General features: G+C 42.9%; 2 protein-coding genes across 15 annotated transcripts in view; both read right to left on the reverse strand.

The window, feature by feature from the left end:
- Positions 1-675: 675 nt before the first annotated feature.
- Positions 676-20,487, reverse strand: part of hoxb3a (homeobox B3a) — a 103,922-nt gene continuing 84,110 nt past the window's right edge. For 12 of the 13 annotated variants that reach the window (XR_004614773.1, XR_004614774.1, XR_004614780.1 and 9 more), the window contains 3 exons: positions 18,129-19,288; positions 13,387-13,401; positions 676-687 (listed from right to left, as the gene is read on the reverse strand). Coding sequence is in view for 1 of the 13 variants with exons in the window: in XM_034594317.1 (XP_034450208.1) it covers positions 18,426-19,288 (863 nt within the window). In the remaining 12 variants the exon portion in view is untranslated. Of the gene's footprint in view, positions 688-13,386; positions 13,402-15,675; positions 19,289-20,487 lie in introns of those variants that run through there. The other variant, XM_034594317.1, reaches the window with a different exon arrangement.
- hoxb2a (homeobox B2a) lies at positions 7,472-11,710 on the reverse strand. 2 transcript variants are annotated; one of them, XM_034594329.1, is made up of 3 exons: positions 10,567-11,702; positions 8,346-9,024; positions 7,472-8,315 (listed from the first exon to the last, which is right to left on the reverse strand). In XM_034594329.1, the coding sequence occupies exons 1-3, from the start codon at positions 11,048-11,050 to the stop codon at positions 8,162-8,164; spliced, it is 1,317 nt and encodes a 438-aa protein (XP_034450220.1). In that variant the 5' UTR covers positions 11,051-11,702; the 3' UTR covers positions 7,472-8,161. The 2 variants fall into 2 exon arrangements, with proteins under 2 accessions (XP_034450220.1, XP_034450219.1); XM_034594328.1 differs by having other exon boundaries at positions 7,472-9,024; positions 10,567-11,710.

The following is a 20,487-nucleotide window of genomic DNA, read 5'->3' on the forward strand; positions in this document are numbered from 1 at the left end:
TGTTGCATGGGCTAATTTATTGTTTCTATAAAATACTAGATGTAAACATTTTCCATCCAATTTCCTCAGGTCAAAACAATAAACATGAATAGTGACGAAGACCTTGGTTCATGAATTCATTTTATTTAAATCATCCCAACCCTTGATTATAATTGATTCTGTTGAACAAAGATCTCATTCAATCATAGAAATGAATGGCACACTATTGATAAATGTAATGAAAGGGGTAAATGCCAAATATTAACCACGTATTTTTTTGTCATGGCTTTATTGTTTCTTTTCTCAAACAGTACAGTTTAGCTCTAAAGCCGCTGCTGCTGGTTAGTGTTGTGGTGTGAGCTGACCACTCAGCAGTCTGTTTACTGGCTGTTAATTGGTGTAGTTGGATTGACTGACAATTGTCTCTGTTGGTCCCTTGGTAAATAACAGTAAATCCAGTGGAATGGCTCTTTATTGACCTCGGAGACTGCAGGGGTGCATCAACACGCACACACTGATATCTGTTTGGTGTGTATCCTCCATGGCTCCCACCTGACAACTCAATATACAGCACTGCATGCGTGTGTGTGTGTTTGTGTGTGTGTGTATTGATGGGGCCCTCAGAGGCTGGAGCATTGATCATACGTCTCAGAGCAGATGATAACTTAGCTTACTGGATGCTAACAAACACATTATTTACAAACACAACTGAATAAACAGAGCATGGCAGAAATGATGGTGCAGATGTTCTCCTGATGCTGTGACCTGTATCCTTCTGTTTCTCAATCATCATGATTATAGGCTACACAAGGTCAAAGGTCAGGGCCTTGGAAACATGTGCTGTGATGTCAGATATCACACATCTGATCCAAGTACATCATGTCACCATAGTGGCTGGAAATATGGCGACAAACACAATTCAATACGCAACAATTGGTTCTACTGCTGTTGGCAAAGTTTCCCTGTGATGCTACCAGAGCATCCTCCTCTTTGAACTCTCTCTTGTTAAGGTGAGACATGAAATACAAGTTAACTTCAGTTAAGCTTTATTTCACCTGCGAAGGTCCACATCAGTATAGAAATAAAATTTAAACAAAATTACAAAATACATCACAAAAATATGAAATATAAATATCATACATATAAACACATGTACAGGATTAGTAGTGTCATCTCAGATTCAACATTGGTGAATTTTGAAATCCGATATTTGCTTTGCATTTGTGTACATATGTATATATATATCACATTGAAGTATGTTCAAGTGTTCATGTGATATGATTTGTAATGTTGTGCCACGTCATGATTGTCAGCGGAAAAGATCTCACAAGTGGTCAGACAGGTGCAGCACCTTGATACCGCGGTTCCACTCTATGATCACTACTCCACAGACTCTGGCTCCAAATGATGATGTCACAAACGCAAAATTGCAGCATCCATGTATGGCATATTTTGGCATATTTTTTGTACAGCAGGAGTGAGCAGGTGAAGGTGAAGGTGAAGGTGCATCATTCATCTTTATACACATTCATATGTGCACTGTTTGGACAGTCCCTCCTCTCTTGGTATTGTACCTGGTGTAATTATATGGAAAAAGGAAAATAGGTGAAGTATTTGAGTCCACAAAACAAAATAAATAAAACAACAGAAAAAACACAACATGCCTCCATACTCGTTGTTGTATTATGTCTGAAGAAGGACTCACCATTCACTTCAATTGTATTGGATTCTGCTCTAACAAAGTTTACCCCTGAAACTCCAAAAGGGTTTTGTGGACTCAAACACTCACCTACCCCTCCATCGGCATAGGGGTGATTAGATACTGAGTGAATTTTCATTGTTGGATGAACTATCCCTTTAAGATCCTGCCATTTGTCATCATGGCTAATCACTGTATTCATCGGCAGGGCCTACATGAACTTTGGAAAAGAAACATTTCGTTCAAGTGATGGCAGCATAGAGAAAAGCCGTTCAACAACAGAGGAGGAATCTACCCCAAAGTCAAGGTAATTGACAACATATCTTCTTAACATATCTTCATTAGGTTAATAGAACATTTAATTGTAGTTTGATTGTATAAATGTAGGGACAGATGTGCCTCCAGACATACTCCAATAAAGTTACTCAATAAAACTTCAATTTGAACGTACAATTATTAACTTTGTCTACTAGGGGACTCTCAATCAAAACAATCATTGCTGATGAAAGTCTACATGGCATGACTCAGATACAAGTCATGTTCGAGGATGAAGTGATGTATCACAGTTTTTCTACGTAATGAAGCAAATATTAATAAATAATCGAGATCCATTTTGAGTTACCGATACAAACAGCAGAAGGAACAAACAGCCGACTAGCTAACTGGCTAACTGGCTAGCAGTGTCTCTTTCCTTCATGCATCATCTGCCCTGGAAGTTTTAGCAGACACGGGCAAAGCTACAGGTAAAACTGATGTGACGCAATTAAAAGCAGACCAATATCTAACGTCCCATTACCATGAATAAAATTGGGGATTTCTCCGATTTTGAACTTTGATGGAACATTTTTGGATACTGTTAGTACAAAAGTCAACAACATATGTAACATAGATCTAGTCATTTTTTTAATTGTATTGTTATATTGTATGTAATATCATGCTCTCTTTTCTCATCATTTAAAAATTCACAACCCTCAAACACTTTTAAAAATGTAATTACTGGACACAAGGCGTCACCTAGTTCACCGTAAAGTCCCTTCTCAGTGTATTTGACATGGAGATGTCAAGTTTCCGCAACTCACTTGCGTAAGTCACACACTTCCATAACAGTAGTGACGTCACAAATCCTGCTGGTGCATTCCTGTTTCTTAAACTCAGATTTTAAATGACCACTGAGAAACGTCCTCACTCCAGCAGATGAATGTGGAAACAAACGTTCAGCGAAGCTCAAACATCACCGTCAGGCAGCAATACGCAAAGCACATGTTTGAGTGGAGGGGACTTAATTAGAATAGGAGAATTCATTTAGAGATATGAAGAGTCAATTAGAATCGGAGGTTAAGAAAACTTTGTATGATGGTTTTCATATGGTTTAATTATCAATTTTTCCTCATAAGCAATGTTGTGGTAAGTTATGAAAGACAGACATTTTCAATAATATAATATACAATCAATATGAAAAAAGTTTTTCTTCTGATGAAGTCCCTTGTGCAAAAATAACCATTTTGTTCCATCCATCCAGCCATTGTCTTCCGCTTATCCTGACTCGGGTTGACGAGGTAGCCGACCAAGTATGGTATCCCAGACGTCTCTCTACCTAGCTGTGCTTTCCGGCTTTTCCAGGGGATCTCAAGGCGTTCCCAGGGCCAGATGGGATATGTAGTCCTTCCTGCGAGTTCTGGGTCTACCCAGGGGTTCTCTCGGTTGGGCTTGCCCAAGGTTGAACCCAGCTATACAATGGTGAAAACTAATTTCCGCTGCTTGTGACCTCCTTCTTTTGGTCACTATGCCACAGCAGCCATTTTGTTGTCCTTTGGCATCATTTTTAAATCAAATCATGTTGACCCATGCAACATCAGACCTACCATTAGGAGTTCTTCTTCACATGTACTTGCAGGTTGCAAATGTCTAGCAGTGCGTCAAGACCTGATGCTGTGTGTGTGTCTGTGTGCATGAAGGTAAAGTTTCCTCTTGGTGCCCATATTGATAGAAATCTACCTCTCACATATTTCACTACTGCAGCTAAGTGGGTGATCTATCACTTCTGAGTTATGCAATATCAGACACACACACAAACGCACACCGGCAGAAATCATAACAGTGACGGTGACGGTGATGCAAGAGATAAAGGAGCAGTCCGTGTATCACAGCATGCCAGCCGGCTGACAGGCGGTGACAGCCAGAAGAGAGAGATTATTGGAACACACACACACACACACACACACTCACACACACACAGGCACTCAGAAGGTGAGATATGTCTCCCAGCATAGAGATGTACTCTGCTGTAATCTCTCTGTATACAAGATACTCTTAGATGGATGGTTGCAGGAGAGAGGGAGTGCAGTGAATGTATGCTGCACGCCCCCAGTTCTGTAGTCATGCACTTTGTGCATAGGCTTAATTTACAGTTAATACATTTGTTTAGTTTTATATCTGCCAGTTCTTAAAGTATAGGCCTACCTACTATGTGATGCATTTGAAAGATTTGATAAGTTTTGTAATCATGCTTCCTTTCCATACTGAATAGATCTCTTCCTGTTGAGATTACATTGTAAATATGAGAGAGGCATTCAAAGGTTTATGTTCTAATGTTCAGCCGAGGTTGATGTGAAATTATCAATTCAAGGTTTCTTTGTCACAAGGGATGGTTTACAGATGTTAGCCAATCACAGTGCAAGCTGGATCCACCTCAGATAGAACACATAGTCTTTATGTTAATGTTATGGTATTAAGAGCCCCATTATGAAATGTTATGTGACCTCAAGCCTCATAAATACAGTAGTGTACACTGTTTTAGTCTACCACAGGGAATTAAAACAGTAATAAACTGTGAATTAAGTTTACAGTAATCAAAATGTATAAACAAACGTAATGTACGGGCAACCCTGCTGCCATTGCTGCATTTGGCCATTTCATTTTTATTGAATTTCTTAAGATGTACACTCTCAGAAATCAAAGTGCTTACTAGAACCATACAGGGTTCTTTGGCTTGTCCCCATATAGAAACCGTTTTAATTGATGGTACCTTTTATAAAGGTTAGACAGTTTCTTATCCAACACCTATTCTTTTAACAATCCTTAAAGAACTATTTCCTTACAAAAAGGGTTCTTTGAACAAAAATGGTTCCTGACCCTTTGTCTTACAAAGAACCCTTGAAAAATAGATCCTTCTTCAATGTTCGGGAGAACCAAAGTCCACCAGGAAGAACACTTTTGGAACCCTTATTGCTAATAGTGTAGCGCAGTATACTTTTGTCCTTATTGGGGATTCAAGTTCATCAAGTTACTTTAGATCAGTGGAGTTCTCCATGATTCCATACTGGGGCCACTGCTGTTTTCTGTCTACACCATGTCACTAGTTCCCATAGTATTCAGATAACTCATTGATTTAGATTTTCTTCACAGATGGACCTCTGTCGTTTCATCATTTTAGCATCCAGCAATTTGAGCCCCTTCAAACCAGAGAAAATATGACAGAGCGTGTCACTCTGGTTTTGTGGGCCAGTTATTGATATACAAGTAACAATCAAAGATGACATTTGTCATATCCCATCTCACTGTGCAGCAGCATGAGCCCACCCAAGCTGCCAACAAGCTTCAGTCTGCATAAAACAACATGATGTACTGTAGTTGCAACATTTTACTAACACCTGTTAAAGCATGGCCGGGACTGGACCCTTCATGTATTGATTATCTCAGTGGAAAAACTACACTGAAAACTGTACTCAGAACCCATGAGCTGGACTGAGGAAATTACATTCTGATAAACATTGTCTTTTTAATGTCTTGTTACAACACTGACACTATTTAAACCTATCATTATTATGATTATTTATATCAATATTAAGTATTATTAATGTTGCTATTATTAGAAGTAGAAGCTGAAGTAGTAGTAGAAGTAGCAGCAGCAAAAATGATTGGTATTATTATATTTTAAAGGCATATAAATAGTTGTGTTGCACAAATGTACTTATCTGTGGTATATCTGAAATTCAACAACACTGCTTTTATCTGAGGTTTTGTGTTTTGTAAGTCAGACAGAAAAGGAGCAATTTCCCTTGTGTTGACAGTTACCCAAGATGTTAACTTCATCACATTGATCATACATGTGAATGTTCCATATATGAAATAATCAGGCAGGTATACAGTGAATATGTGGGTCAAACCATTCAATGATCCCATTTTGCTGTGTAAGGTTTAGGTTAGGACTGTTCAGTCAGGGTTTGGAGTCAGTATAATTCAAGTTGTGTTGTTTTCTGCTTATACAATCCACATTCGGCCTCTTATCTGAATACAATGTTGTAGTAATTAAAAACGTACAACAAATTTTGTGGGGGAGAAATTCCAAAATATTGAGCTCCTTCTTTGTTCCTTTTTTCTGAATCCTTGGGTTGCAGAGAGCAAGTATCAGTTTTTCACAGAAACGGTTAATAATATTATAAGTAGAATTCATATTAGTATCACTATTATTTGTGGTATTGGTATCAGTATCAGTATTGGTTCGTATTACAAGAAGTAAAGCTTTCAGCCATTAATGGGCCTTGAATCTGTATGATACTAATCATTCCTATGTCTTCTTGACTCTCTCTCCCTCCCAGAGACGAGAACACACACACACACACACACACACACACACACACACACACACACACACACACACACACACACACACACACACACACACACACACACACACACACACACACACTCTAGTCCTGTCACAGTGAGCCAGTCATCCTGTAATGGCTGCCACTGCTCATTGTTCACATCCTGCTTTGTCTCCAGCGCCATTTTGACTCAGTGGGAGGAGGTGCAGCTAGTTAGCTCCATATCAACTCACACTTCAGGCAGGGAGCTGTAGCCACACTAACCCACGGTTACACATTCACCACACTGGCCTATAACAATGGGAGAGAACTAGCAATCCTCAGCTACAGTCTAACCCCATGCTCACGTCCAATCAACAGATGATATGTTACACTGTAATAAACTCAGTTAAAAGGCTACTTGCTGGTGGATGTCCATGCCATGCTAAGCATTAGCCTCCCTTCAGAGGGAGAGGGCTAAACATGCTAAGCTAACATGTGACAGAGAAAAACACTTAGAGGCTTTGGCCTTAGACTGGTTCCCTCTTTTTATCATGCCCACTGTTTCTCAGAGTTATCTCCAAGTTAACACTCATGAGTTGTGCCATACACTTCAGCAAGCTACATGTTAATGTTGTATAGTGTGTAGTGTAAAGTGTATAGTATAAACTATATACAGCCCAAAATCAAAACTGAAATCTGCACTATATATATATATATATACACACACAGTGTGTACACACATACACACACACACACATATATATATAAATATATATACATATTTATATACAAATCTTATATATATATATATATATATATATATATATATATATATATATATATATATATATATATATATATATATATATATATATATATACACACAAACACACACACACACACACACACACACACACACACACACACACACACACACACACACACATGCTGGTATTGAATTTTCACAATTAAAGAATATCAAAAAAACACTACTTCCACCACTGCTGATGTGTAGTGGAATTATACAATACAATATACTGTATTATACAAAACATGAGTTATTTATTTTAAAGTAAAATATAAATACTGCAAGTATAAAAATATTCACTGCCCTGTCTGGACATAATTATCATAACATTAATTATTTAAAATACATAGCATATAAGTCATAAGGTATAAAAACAAAACAACATGGGCCACGTCGTAAATGTTTGTATGTTTTATTATTATTATTATTCCACTATGAAAATATATATACAATAAATAATTTGGATTTTCACTATTAAAGAATCTGAATAAATAAACTAGGGTCTAAAAGTCGGGTCATCAGCAGGGCTTCCCTCTCGCCTCGTCTCGTTCAGAGAGAGAGAGAGTGAATTCATTCTTCAGTTTTCTAAAAGCAGTCCAGCTTTCTGCACCTAGGCTCCGTGAACAGTTCCTGAGAAGTTAGTAAAGATCCATGAAGCTGCACCAGAACAAAAGGGAAATAAATCCACACACACCGAGAAGTGTTCACTCATTTCAACCAAAATCAAGAAAGGCAATAAATACCTGACATTCGGACAACAGGGAGAAAAGAAATCCACAAGGTTTGGATTGTAGAAAAAAAAATATTTCCCTTCGATCTTTAAAATAAATAAAAAATAACCGTGTCTCTCTTAAACTACATTATATCCGCAAAATTAAACCAGCAAGAAGAAGAAAAAGTATATTTTAAAACCAACATAATTTTCATTCAGAAATGTTTCAGGAATGTGGCCGAGAAGCTTTGATCTTTTTAAACAACAGAGTCCTCGTCGAGTGCTGCGTCCTCCGCAGGCCGGACCGTCCAGTCCTCGCTTTAATTCGTTCTTGTTATTTCTAGAGTTTGAATTGTTCGGTGTTGCAGCCGCTCTCAGAAGTTGAGGTGCTGCAGGTCTATGGTGCACAGTGTGCTCGTGAACAGGTCGAAGTCCTCCTCGGAGAAATCCACCGGGCTGTCCAGGGAGCTCTGCAGGCTGGGCGACAGGCACGGGTCCCCGGCGAAGAAGGCGAGGTCGGGGAGCGCGGATGATAAGGAGGCGGCGGAGGCAGCAGAGGAGCCGGAGGAGGAGGTGATGGAGATGTGCCGCTGCTCGGAGAAAGACGAGTCGGACGCGGCCCCGGCTGCTGCTGCTGCCGCTGCGGGCCCGGCCTCGCTCAGCTCCACCGCCAGGCCCGGGTGGTCGGCGGAGTTCGTGGTGGGGAACGGCGGCGGGGAATGGTGAGCTGCGGCGACCTCGGAGGAGCCCGATTCCCCGGGCAGCGGTGGGCGTTCGGGGCGGCTCGAACGGCCTCCTTCCCCCGGTGTGGGCTGTGCATTGTCCGCGCTGTCACTAGCGTAGGCGGCGGCCGAAGATGGATCGCCGCTGACCCTCTCGCCCTCCAGTGTAGCCTCCCCCGTACCAGATGCCTCCAGCGGCTGGCTCGAGTACGGAGAGGAGGCATCGGCGCCTTCCAGCGGCTCGAACCCGCCCGGGTCGCTGGATTCGTGGCCTCCACCGCCGTCTCTGTGGTGCGTCGTTTGGCGCTTGTGTTTCATGCGCCGGTTCTGGAACCAAACTTTGACCTGCCGCTCGGTCAGATCCAAAAGGGCCGCGATCTCCACCCTCCTGGGCCGACACAGGTACTTGTTGAAGTGGAACTCCTTCTCCAGCTCCAGCAGCTGCGTGTTGGTGTACGCGGTGCGCAGCCGTCGGGACCCGGCTCCTCCACCATCCAGACCCGCCTGGCTCGGGTCTGCAGGGAGAAAGACAAATAAAAGGAGACAGAGGAAAAAAATTACGCGAGGGGGGGATTTATTGTGCGAAAATCTTAAACTACGCTCATTTTTTATTTTAGTGTTATTTCCTTTTAACTTCAAATTGTAATCTACTTCATGAAAAGCCCGTAAAACCTCTACAGTTTTATTGCGTCTTAGATTTGGAGCCAAGAAATAAGCTGCTTCGGCATCAAGCAGAAATCCCCTCGGCTCTGCTCTCTGTAATAAAACAGTAATAAAAAAAACACACACACACACACACACACAAACACACGCACACAAATCTCATAAAAAAATACTCCTTCCAATTACACTGGCAACCAAACTATTAGATGAGACCAATTTGGTGCTGGTAAAACAGAAAGAGCGAAACCCCCCAAAAACAAAGCGCAAATAAAGACAGATGATCATAAATTCAAAGTGGGGTTTTCTCCTCGGTAAAGAGCACAGAGCCTCTCTCTGAGATTCTGCAGCGTGTGATCAGAGGAAGGCGAGAGAGAGCAAAATAAATACATCATGCTGCAGGGAGGAAATGTGCAGGGAAATGTGGGGAATATCGACGTGGAACGAATGTGGCGCTATCTGTCAGAAACGCAACCAAGAGCATGAGTGACTTTATGAATGAGAGCAGAAAAGGCAGGAAATTGGGCCAGAGAGGAAGAAAAGGAAACAAGAGTTTTCATTTAAAAATACATATGGGAGGTGTGAGTTTGTGTGAGTGTGTGTAAGTGTGTGTAGGTGTGTGTAAGTGTGTGTGTGTGGCCAAGGCAAACATGTAAAATACAGAAATGGCCCAATCCCCTGTAAAATCAGATTGTGTGCAGTGTGTCTGTTGTGAGGCTGCAGCTCATACCCCCAACCCCCCACCCTCAACATAGCTTCGCCATTATATTTCCTTCCTCAATCCAATATGGCTACCATCTCAGTTGTGCTATGAATATATAATGTGAGGGCGCTGCTGCTGCTGATGTGAAATCACAGGAACACACACACACACACACACACACACAAACATCAGCAGCTTCCATGTGCAGGCTGGATGAAGAAAAGAAACCCTCTCACCGTGCATGATTCTGTATATAGTCAGGATACATTTTGGAAGTTGAAGCTCCAGAGGATGGAGAAATGAGAGGATGCTGGTGTGGGAGGTTGGCTCTCAGTGTGAAGCTGCTACACACTCAGTGACACAGATAAAGTGTGTAAGGTGTTAGTGTGTGCATATTTAGATACATGATGGGAGAGTGTGCACAGCACTGCAGCATAATGCAGGGGTCTAGATATGGCTTCCCTGTTGACACAGCATCACAGCACTGCACAATGCACACCCGCACCCGCACACGCACACACACACACACACACAGAGCGGAGGAAAAAGGCAATGTCATCTCCTTGTTGTATGTAACGAATTATTTGTGAAGTGGATGTGAAATGAAGATGCACACAGACAATAAACAGGCTGCACATCCCTCACACTCCCCTCACACACGCATGCACCGGCTCCCGCATCCCTGCATACCGACCTGTGGGTGACTCGATGCCCGCCGATGGGTACCCGGAGGCGGTCGGCGACGGGGAGGACGAGGCGGGGGGGATGATGGATCCGCCACCGCCGGAACTGCCCCCAGGCTTAGAGCACTTCTTGGACGACTTCTTCTCCTTCATCCAGGGAAACTCGTGGGCCATCGGACCGGCCGGGGTCGCCGTGACCGGGCCGGGGGCCTGCCCCGGCGGTCCGGGCTGCTGGGCGCCTCGGTGGTGCGTCTGGAGGCCATTAGTGGCAGAGCTTCTCCGGTTCTGCTGGCTCCTCGCAGCCGGTCTCGGCTGGCTGGCTGTGCAGGGGCTGAGGCTGGGGATGGTGTGCTCGAAGGGAGGCGGAATTACTGTCGAGTCCTTGATTGATGAAGTTTGAAATGACTCCAGGGCGGCGGGGAAGGACGTCAGGCACTCTGCTAGGGATGGCTGGCTGTTTATAAAACCGATCTCCCTTTCGAATTCAAAATTCATAGCTCCCTCCAACCGGTTTCACCCTCAAACGACGAGACCCCCGAACAATCCCTTCCCCAAAATAAAAAAAACACAACAAGACACATAAACACGCACGCCGCTCACGCACACTACACAATATGGCTTCTTAAAAAATAAAAATAAATGAAAAAAAACGCACGAGCGTGAAGGCTCCCGACCGCAGTGGCGTAAATGCGGTGGCTATATAATAATTGTGTATATTGGTGATATTACTAGCGTATGGGGACCTGGGTAAGCTAAACTGAACAACTATGGGACGAAATTGCAGCCAATTCCTGGTCATGTGAGCCGAGGCAGCCAATCGGTGGCCGTGGCCTGGCGGCGGCGATGGCTGTGGGAAGCAGCATTATTATTTTTCCACCAAATGCTGTGGCAGAGACAGGCGCTGGGCTCCCACATGATAGCTGCCATTCTTTTGTCTTAACGGGGGGTACATTCTGGGGAGGGCCAAAAAAAAAAAAGAGGAGAGTGAAGGCGGTCGGTCGCCATGTGCGCCGTGTGGGCGGCGGGTCGGCGGCGCATCCCGGTACCACAAACAATAGAGCATCTCCACAATGTATGTTTTTCCTTCGATCCTGTGAGTGATGTAATGACAGTGAACATTCGGCGAATGGAGCTCGAATCAGCTCTGTTTGCAATATGGCTCCTTCTGGACTCGAACAAAAAAAAAAACAGTGTTTACAGCACTCAGCTCATTAATCTTATAAAGTGTGACAGAAGCTGAAAATCCCAAATTTACACAGAAAGAAATGCGGAGGGGCTTTTAGGTGGCGCAGTGGCTCAGGAGGACAGGAGGATGGAGAGATTTACCCAGATCAGACAGAGAGAAGGTTAGATTTATCTGAGAGGAGGTGAGAAGAGAGCCCAAGTGTAAGTGTATATTTTTTTGTATTTTAACGAGGTCTCTTTATGTATTTAATCATTATACCTTTTAAAATAGGCGTTCGAGCAGCGTGCGTGCGTGTGTGTTCAAAGAAAGACAGAAACCTATAGATATTGTCTAAATATAATCTCAACCTAAAATAGTCTCTGCACGCAGACTCCAATATTATTCTTGCAAGCTCGCATGTTTCTCTCTCCCAACCAGAGTGTGTCTGTGTTTGTGTGCGTGTGTGTGTGTGTGTGTGAGAGAGTTAAAAATGTACGGTGTGTTTACGCGGAGAGGGAGAGAGAGAGAGAGGGTTCACAGCGAGGTCGCTCCATGATACCATGAAGGAGAGGAGACATGTTCCTCTATAACAGCAGTAGTAATAACACGGCTGCAGGGACGTGAACGTAACAGTGAGTGATAAGTGAGCAGTGCGCGGCCCTCACACTTTACACAACGCACATGTAGGGTTTTAAAAAAAAATAAAGATCAGGACCTCGGGAGTTTAGCAGAGGATATTTTGGGGAGGGCCCGTGGAAGCCCGAGTGGGGAAAAAAGAAGTGCGGTGATCAATCTTTCTGTGGCTGCAAAGAGGCTGACAGTGGGCCGCTCTCTGCCTCAATAACAAGGGAAGCTCCAGTCTCACCCTCTCTGCTCTAGCTCCACGGTTTGTTATCTTCACGACGCTTTTTACGCGCAGCTCTTACGCACATGGAAACGTCGCAAGGAAACATTTTAGCTTTTGAATTAAAAAAAAAAAAAAAATCAGAAACTGGAGCCAATTGGGTAGAGGCTGTTTAGCTCGACTCTGTTTCCCATGCCATTTGGCTTCACCCGATGACTCTGACAAAACAAGGGAGAGGGAGCCAGAGAAAGCGGGGACGTGTGTGGGAGTGAGGGGCTATTGAGCGCAAAGAGAAAGGCGCAGGCAGTGAGTAGGCCGAGGCTGCATGAACACACACACACACACACAGCAAACACAAGCCCAAACAACAAGCTGTTGACTGAGCTCAATACTCCTCACCGCTCTGCTTACAGGTTCTTTTACTTATTTTTAAAGACATTTTTATTGTAAAATTCTTCCCGGTTTATGTGGAGTTTAGGTGGACAGCACGACGACCATTACACTGGGAGTGTGGATTACTCCTGAAGATGTGGACTGTGTATGAATTATCCAATTTTATTCCATTTTCTTTTTTAAATGTAATTTAATTTATTTATATTCTATTTTATTGTAGCCATATGTGCAGTCTCCACTTCGGCATTACGTTACTGATAATGTCTATTTTCTTATTTTCCCTTGAGATCTAAATAAAAACTTTAATTTAAATTAATAACAAGAATTAGTAATAATTGATTTTGATTGATCCAGGGCCGGGTTTCGAGCTAAATAAATTGTTAAATGAAATAGTTTCAGATGTTATATAATAACGATTTAATTGTAGACGCCATTCTGTTTAGTCTATGGAGTGAAATAATTTGTTTTCATCCTATAAAAACAGCTACTGCTTCCACCAGCTTATAGGTTACTATATTATTATTATCATTATTATTAGGATTTGGAAGCTGAGAGCAGCTGCACGCTGCACAGATATAGATCACATGTGACCATTTAAACAGGTTTCAGCCTCACACTCGTCACCTTATTAATGCTCTGTTATATTCTGTAGAGTTTACACTGTGCAGCAGTGCTGTGTACGTGCGTGTGAGCGTGTTGCACAGTGTGAGCTGAGCGGTTTTCAGCTGCAGTCGAGCCGAGCTCTACGTCTGCTTTTATGAGGCAATAAATTAGATCCAATCTCTGCTTATTGGTGTTTTTATTGTCTGTTAGTCCAACGGAGATGTAAAGGGAAGTGCGGCCATTATTTATGGGAGCCTGATTTATGTTCCAAGTTTTAAGCTGCTGCTCTCAGGCCCAGGAGAGAGAGAGAGAGAGAGAGAGAGAGAGAGAGAGAGAGAGAGAGAGAGAGAGAGAGAGAGAGAGGTGGGGTGGGGTTAGAGACCATGTGACCAGGCCAAGGCTCAGGCCTCAGGGCAATATTTTGGTCATAAACATTAACACAGGACAAACTGGAAGCACGAGGATCATCACGTGTCTGTGTGTAAGAAACATGGAGACAAAGAGATAAAGGGAGAAGTTCTCAGCTTCTGCTTCCCTTTATACAGTGACACCCCAGTCTGTGTCACAGGGGACTCATCTTGTGTCTCCAAGTGAAACTATTTTACTACCCAACAATGAAAATGAGCTTTTTTGTACATTAAAAGTAAAAAAAATCCACCCAGGGAGCCGAACAGTGCAGTGATAAAGAGACACATTCAAATGGTTGAGTTGATTCATTAGCAGAACAGTGTAGGTGCACAGTGGTGGTGTTTGCATGCACAGAGACTAGTACATAAAATCTGTCAGCAGAGACATGGCTGACCTCCATACACTCATCGTCCACTGGACTGTCCAAGAGTTTTGGGGCCATGAATCGATCACTAAATCTGATTACTAAATATTTACACAAGGGGCCGCCTGCTAATGTTTTTTTTCCTAAAGCTTCAACACAGACTTCAAGGTCTTGCTCACCATTTTCAGAATAGAGCCAAGGAGATGTCAGACTACTCCACAGAAGTAGCTCTATAAAAAAACACAACTGTGAATCTTGAGGGAAAACATGAGGAATGTTCAAGCAGAGAAACAAATTTTTCTCATGCAAATACGTCCAAGTTTAGAGGTCAGGTCGGGTTTCAGTGGTTTGCACAAGGACACTTCAGCAGCATCGGTTGCATGTTTAAGGGAGTTCAAAGTAGCCCAGATCAGTTTTTTTCACAATAAATCACTCTGCCTACATTAATTTCCCCATAATTTAATTTATAGACTTATACGATTCGTTCAGCGCCTGAACAAATCGTGAGAACAGACTTTGAACAATGATTTATCAGTTAACAAACCAACTTTTCCTCCTCAGTCTGCAACCCTCCTCATTTTTGTGGAGTCTTGGCTCTAACCAGCAGCTAAACAGCAGCATTGTAAAGTATGATTGCTATGTTTGCCAAGCATCCTGCAAGAAACCTTTGTAAAGCCACAGGAGACAAGGGCAGATTGAAAGTTTTCCTAATGGTTAAATATGTCTAGTTTTTTATACAATAATAATAATTGGGAGTGATTTGTGACAGTGATGCTGATCCTTTGGCCTGATACTGACATCAGTGTCACGTCATCCCTGAACCAGGGGCTGCTGTATAAAAGAGGTCACACCAACACCAGATCTTAAGCATTTTGTTGCCTCACTCACCATCACTCAATGGTCAATTATATGTGAGGCACTGTAAACAATACACATCATGAATCAGACAAATCATTTGCACAAAAGATTTAGATACAATATAGTAACAGCAAAGTCTTTGTTGTGTTCTTAACCAGCTGATGTTTAAAGGTTAGTAGGGAATATGTCACCTTCAAAAAAGAGGATAATCAACCAGAACATGCATCAGCGTGAAGGTTTGAGTTGTAAACCTGGCGTGCACCCATCTTTTTTGGCACAGCTGGAAGCCAAGCAAAACCCAGCAGTGAAAAAGAGTGGTGGTTTGTTGCCATGACAATCAATACGACTGGTGTTAGCAGACTTTCACCTGACAGTGACGCTGCCTATGAGGACCTGCTTTGTCAGGCAGGATGCTCTTGTGGGTAATGACCTTCGATACCTGAAAGACCGTGAGTCCTGAGAGTCTGAATAAAACTGACGATAGCTCTGAATAACATAACCTTTTATTAAAGAATTGCTCGACAGACAACTCTCTCAACAGTGAAAGAAAAGCGAGCTACAAATGACAAAGAAAGAAGTTTGTTTTTTTCTCCAAAAAGACTTTTTTTCCAGCTAATAGTTTGTCTAACTTTTCTGACTATGCAAGGGTGGGTCACCAATCCCCATCCTTACCTTTTCCTTGTACAAGCCAAGACATTTATGTACAAGGGTCATTATAGGAACATAAAAACTACTTATTTTCTTCTAAAATACAAGAACTAAAAAATTTAACTTCAGTACAATGGACAAGAAACAACGTTGTTTTTTTTTTTTCTTTCATAACAGGTAAATACTAAAAAAGTACAGTATTTTTTCTCGATATAAATACATGAAGGATAAATAATAATACAAAACAGAAAGTCTTTTTAAACGGGCTATAACAAATAAATATTTAGATATGAATGTTCACTTGAACACACATTGGCGAAAGACGCTTTGATTGGAGGGCCTTCCGTCTTCAAAATAAGATTTTATTATTTTTCTTTTTACCTTTACCCATCAAAATGTAAACTCTAAGTGCAACAATAATGCCCCGATGTGAAAAGCATGTGTACGAATCTGCATATTAAAAACCACTAGTTTACTTTGTGAACATCAGTGAGTGCACTGCAGCTTGTTACTAATTGTTTTGCACAGGGCTGTAGTGTGTGCTGCCCCAAACTGCACTCACTGACCATTCAGACCAACGAAACCAGTTGTTTTTAAAAATGTGTGATACACACCATCTCATATTCCTGGGACATGCATTTTTGTTCAAATATATACCCTGTATCCACGTTAAAAGTGAAAGATATGTGAGAACAGAACAAAAAAAACAATACAAAATGTGGACTTTTGCGCAATGGTGTGGCGCTAATGTCATTGAACCCTTCCAGAGAGAGAGAGAGAGAGAGAGCGAGAGAGAGCGAGAGAGAGAGAGAGAGAGAGAGAGAGAGAGGAGGGCAATGACTTACCCCAACATAAATAAATAGTGTTCTCCACTCTTATTAGTTACCCTGTGTCACTCATGTGCTAAAATAAGAACATTTAAAAATGTCTCTTCCATGTCCTCTTGTGTGTTTGTTTGAAGATGTCAACAGCTGGCAAACCTGGCTGTGTGTGTCAATGAAAGGAAGCTAGCTTAGCACTGCTACGTGTGCATGTGCGAACGTGTGATTAGCCAACATAGCTTGACCCACATATGTCTCTATGGGAGCTAGCTTAGCCTTTGAGCTTGTAGCTTCATAAACCCTGTTAAGAGTGATGGAGGTGGTGGTGAGTGCATGTGCGGTGATGGATGTGTGAGGCTGTGTGTGTGTGTGTGTGTGTGTGTGTGTGTGTGTGTGTGTGTGTGTGTATGGGGGGGCTATTTTCTGCCTCCTTCAGAAGCCATGTGCTGCTGCTACAGACAGGAGACAGTGGGTTACTTGTGATTGAGTCTTGTCTGACAGAAACAGGTACGACGGGTGAGACAAAAAGAGACAGTGAAGGGAGGACCATCCAGTGGTTTTATGTGCTCTGTGGAATCTGGTGGGGGGGCGGGGGGGGGGATGAGCCAGAAGAAGACCAGCTTCAGACATACATATTTCTGCTCTTCCTCTGCGGCTGATGGAGAGGCAGGGCCCTCCACATAGCTCAGCTCGGCTGACAACAACATGTGTTGCCTGGGGGGGAGAGAGCTCAGCGCCATAAATCTAACCACCTCGTTAACTGCCCATTAAAATCTCAACTATTTCATTTACCAGGCGGGAGAGCTGTTTGTGTATGTGTGTCTTAGGGGGGAGATTTTATTATCAATGTATAATTTTACACCACGTATAGCTCTAACACAGCCATTATGGGCTTTTTTTTACTCAATGCTATAGCTGAACTGCAACAATTGTCCGGTAAAGTCCAGTAATGTATTAGATATCCATGGAGGATGGGGTTTATCACTAGTAGATAATTAAGTTTCCAATATTTTCCCTAGTAATGTAAATATAAAACATAACACAGTAAAGTACTCTAATTTAGATGTTATTTGAATAATATTTTCACGAAAAGCTTTTTAGAATATTCCATAGTTAATATTGGGAGTTTTCAGACTGACTGTGCAGTCGTATTATTAGAATCATGCTGTCGGTGATGCCTCTGCACTAGTGCCACAAGAGGAGCTTTACTGTTCTCAGGGGAGCACTGGGAACAAGTGACTGTGCACCTTCTCTCCCCTGCCTACAGAGTGATTCACAAGTCACACACTCGGAGTAGGGACAATATTTCTATAAAAGGGTTCATGTGAGGATTGGTAACAAAGGAATCAACGGATCTGAAATGAAGAATTTAAATCACAGACAACGTCCTCTAATAAATGAAATGTGCTATTCCTCATTTAGAGCAAATTTGTGTCAGCATGAATAGTTTATGGTTTGGGTAAAATTACTGCAATTAAATTGTCTGCACTTTGAAGGAAACAGCGAAAGCCCTGGCCCTGATCGGACTTGATGGGGCTCTTTATGAAGGCAGTGGATACAGGGTGGGGTTTATTGTCCCCCTTTCTGACTGTAGAGCACAGGACAAACCACGGGATGTCTTCAGTCTGTCTTGTTTTGTCTCCCCTGTCGTCCCATGGCAGCAGTACAGTCCCCACATGTTAGTTAGTCTGTTAGTGAGTCGCGTCGTGTTACTTGATCTGTGTCAACTTCACTATTTCCTACGTTGTCATTTTTTTCCAAACCTGCTACAGGTGAGTGAGCTTGGGTGCTTCCTGGATTCTGCCCTGAGTCGAGGTGTGGTGCGCTGACAGCTCAGTGTATGTGGGGTGTGTGGGTGGGTCACAGGTACCCGGGGGGGGCCCCCCACCCACGTGGTGCTGGTTGGCGGCTGACATAGCCCCTCCGCCATTGTAGTCCATTGTTTGATGGTGGGGTGGTGTGGGGCCTAGGTGGTTTAGCCCATAAATGGAGGGCCCCGAGCCAGGCATGGGTTCCACATAGCTGCCACCCCCCACATAGACTGGACTGGCCTGCATGTTGGTGGGAGTCCCATAGCCTGCATTGGTGGCCTGCACTAGGCTGTGGTGGGGATGGGGGTCACCATAGTCTGGGTCTGGGGCGCCGTACTTCTGCTGGGAGGGGCAGCCCTTCATGGGGACGTTGGAGTAGGCAGTGGACATGGAGTAAGACACTCCCTGGTGGGGCTTGCCAAAAGATGGTGGAGATGGGGCATCATAGCCTGACCCCCCTCCCCCACCCATGGGGTGTATTGAATTGAGGAAGCTGGCGGAAGACTGCATGGTCAGGGGCGGGGAGCCGGTGGGTGAGGGTCCACCAGAGCTGGAGCTCAGGCCCTTGGACTTCTGGTCCTTCTTATACTTCATGCGTCGGTTCTGGAACCAGATCTTGATCTGGCGTTCAGAGAGGTTGAGCAGGTTGGCCATCTCCACGCGCCGTGGCCGGCACAGGTAGCGGTTGAAGTGAAACTCCTTCTCCAGCTCAACCAGCTGGGCGCTGGTGTACGCCGTACGAGCCCGCTTAGATGACGCTGACGACCCGCTGGTAGGACTCTTCTCACCGCTGCTTCCACTTTCAGCTCCTCCTGATGCTGAGGACAGAAGAGAACACATTTAAATGTTATGACATGGAAAAATGGACAGTCAATAAAGAAATAAGTAAGAAGAACTAGCAAACCCCATCCAAAAAATATATATATTTACAGGGTGAATGTATAGGAGATATTTTTCAAAAAAGGGATAGAGTGAAAAGCAGGTAAAATGATGATGAAATATCAAATTGAGAGAGCTAGAAAAGCAGAGAGAATCAAACAGTCTGCCTGCATGCTGGAGAAAATTGAAAGCATTCAGGTTCTTAATAAAGCTGGGGGGGGTCTGGACAGGCCGGCTGAATTATCCCTTGATATTAGTTGTCAACACTTCATAACAGTGTCAGTTATTAAGAGACCACGGCCCTGGCGCTGGCCGAGGGCGGCTAAATTGGATCTCGCCTGGAAAAACAAACCCCCCGAACAGCAACAGCAGCTGCAACACAAAGACCACGAGCAAGACGTGGAGCTGACCTGCACTCAGCAGTTTGTCTGCAAATATCCACTGATGAGGATGGTGGTGTGAAAAAGCTCCTGTTGCACATCTTGTTATTTTATAAAATAGATTTGACTTGATTTGATTCAACTGCTGCTTGTGGGTTTCATGAGCTTTGGGTTTTGGACACCAGTGGGACCTACTGGCTGATTGTAATTCACTCCTAGCATGAGATAAATATATGTTTGTTTTGGAAATAAGAAAAATATACGTTAATATTGACAGAAAGCGTATTATTTTGTAATAAGTAAACTGACCTTTCGATCTCAATTTCAGCTGCTGAAGACATCACATTATGCTTTACACGATGTATTGAAGTGGATAGGGCTCTGAATGATCAGTTACCTGAATTCACTGAATTACAGGACACGTTTAACTGGAGTAAGTGCACAAAGCACCTGTCAACACAATGCTAACAACGGCCTTCAAAATGATCATACAATTGAATCAACACCTCTCTAATACGGTTTAAACACAAACATAAACTCCACCTATGTCAAGTACGTCAGATATGAATGATCCTAAACGTATTTCAGACCTAGTACATAAGATTATCGCATTGTATACACTTTAAGACCTTGTGGATGCCCTGCGATAGTTCTTCTTTTGCACAAAAAGTGAAAAGAATCTTGGCAGTTGAAGTTGCTCTCTACACTTTGTTTTCTTTTCTAAATAGATCTCTCTAAACGCAGTGTTTACAGGCATC

The sequence above is a fragment of the Hippoglossus hippoglossus genome, chromosome 8 (genome assembly GCF_009819705.1).
Source record: "Hippoglossus hippoglossus isolate fHipHip1 chromosome 8, fHipHip1.pri, whole genome shotgun sequence".
Lineage (NCBI taxonomy): Eukaryota > Metazoa > Chordata > Actinopteri > Pleuronectiformes > Pleuronectidae > Hippoglossus > Hippoglossus hippoglossus.

Coding starts and splice junctions, on each gene's coding strand:
- hoxb2a (XM_034594328.1), bottom strand. CDS start 11,050: ATGAATTTTGAATTCGAAAGGGAGATCGGTTTTATAAACAGCCAGCCA. Junction 9,025..10,566: donor GGGCATCGAGTCACCCACAG/GTCGGTATGCAG, acceptor TTCTCCCTGCAG/ACCCGAGCCAGGCGGGTCTG.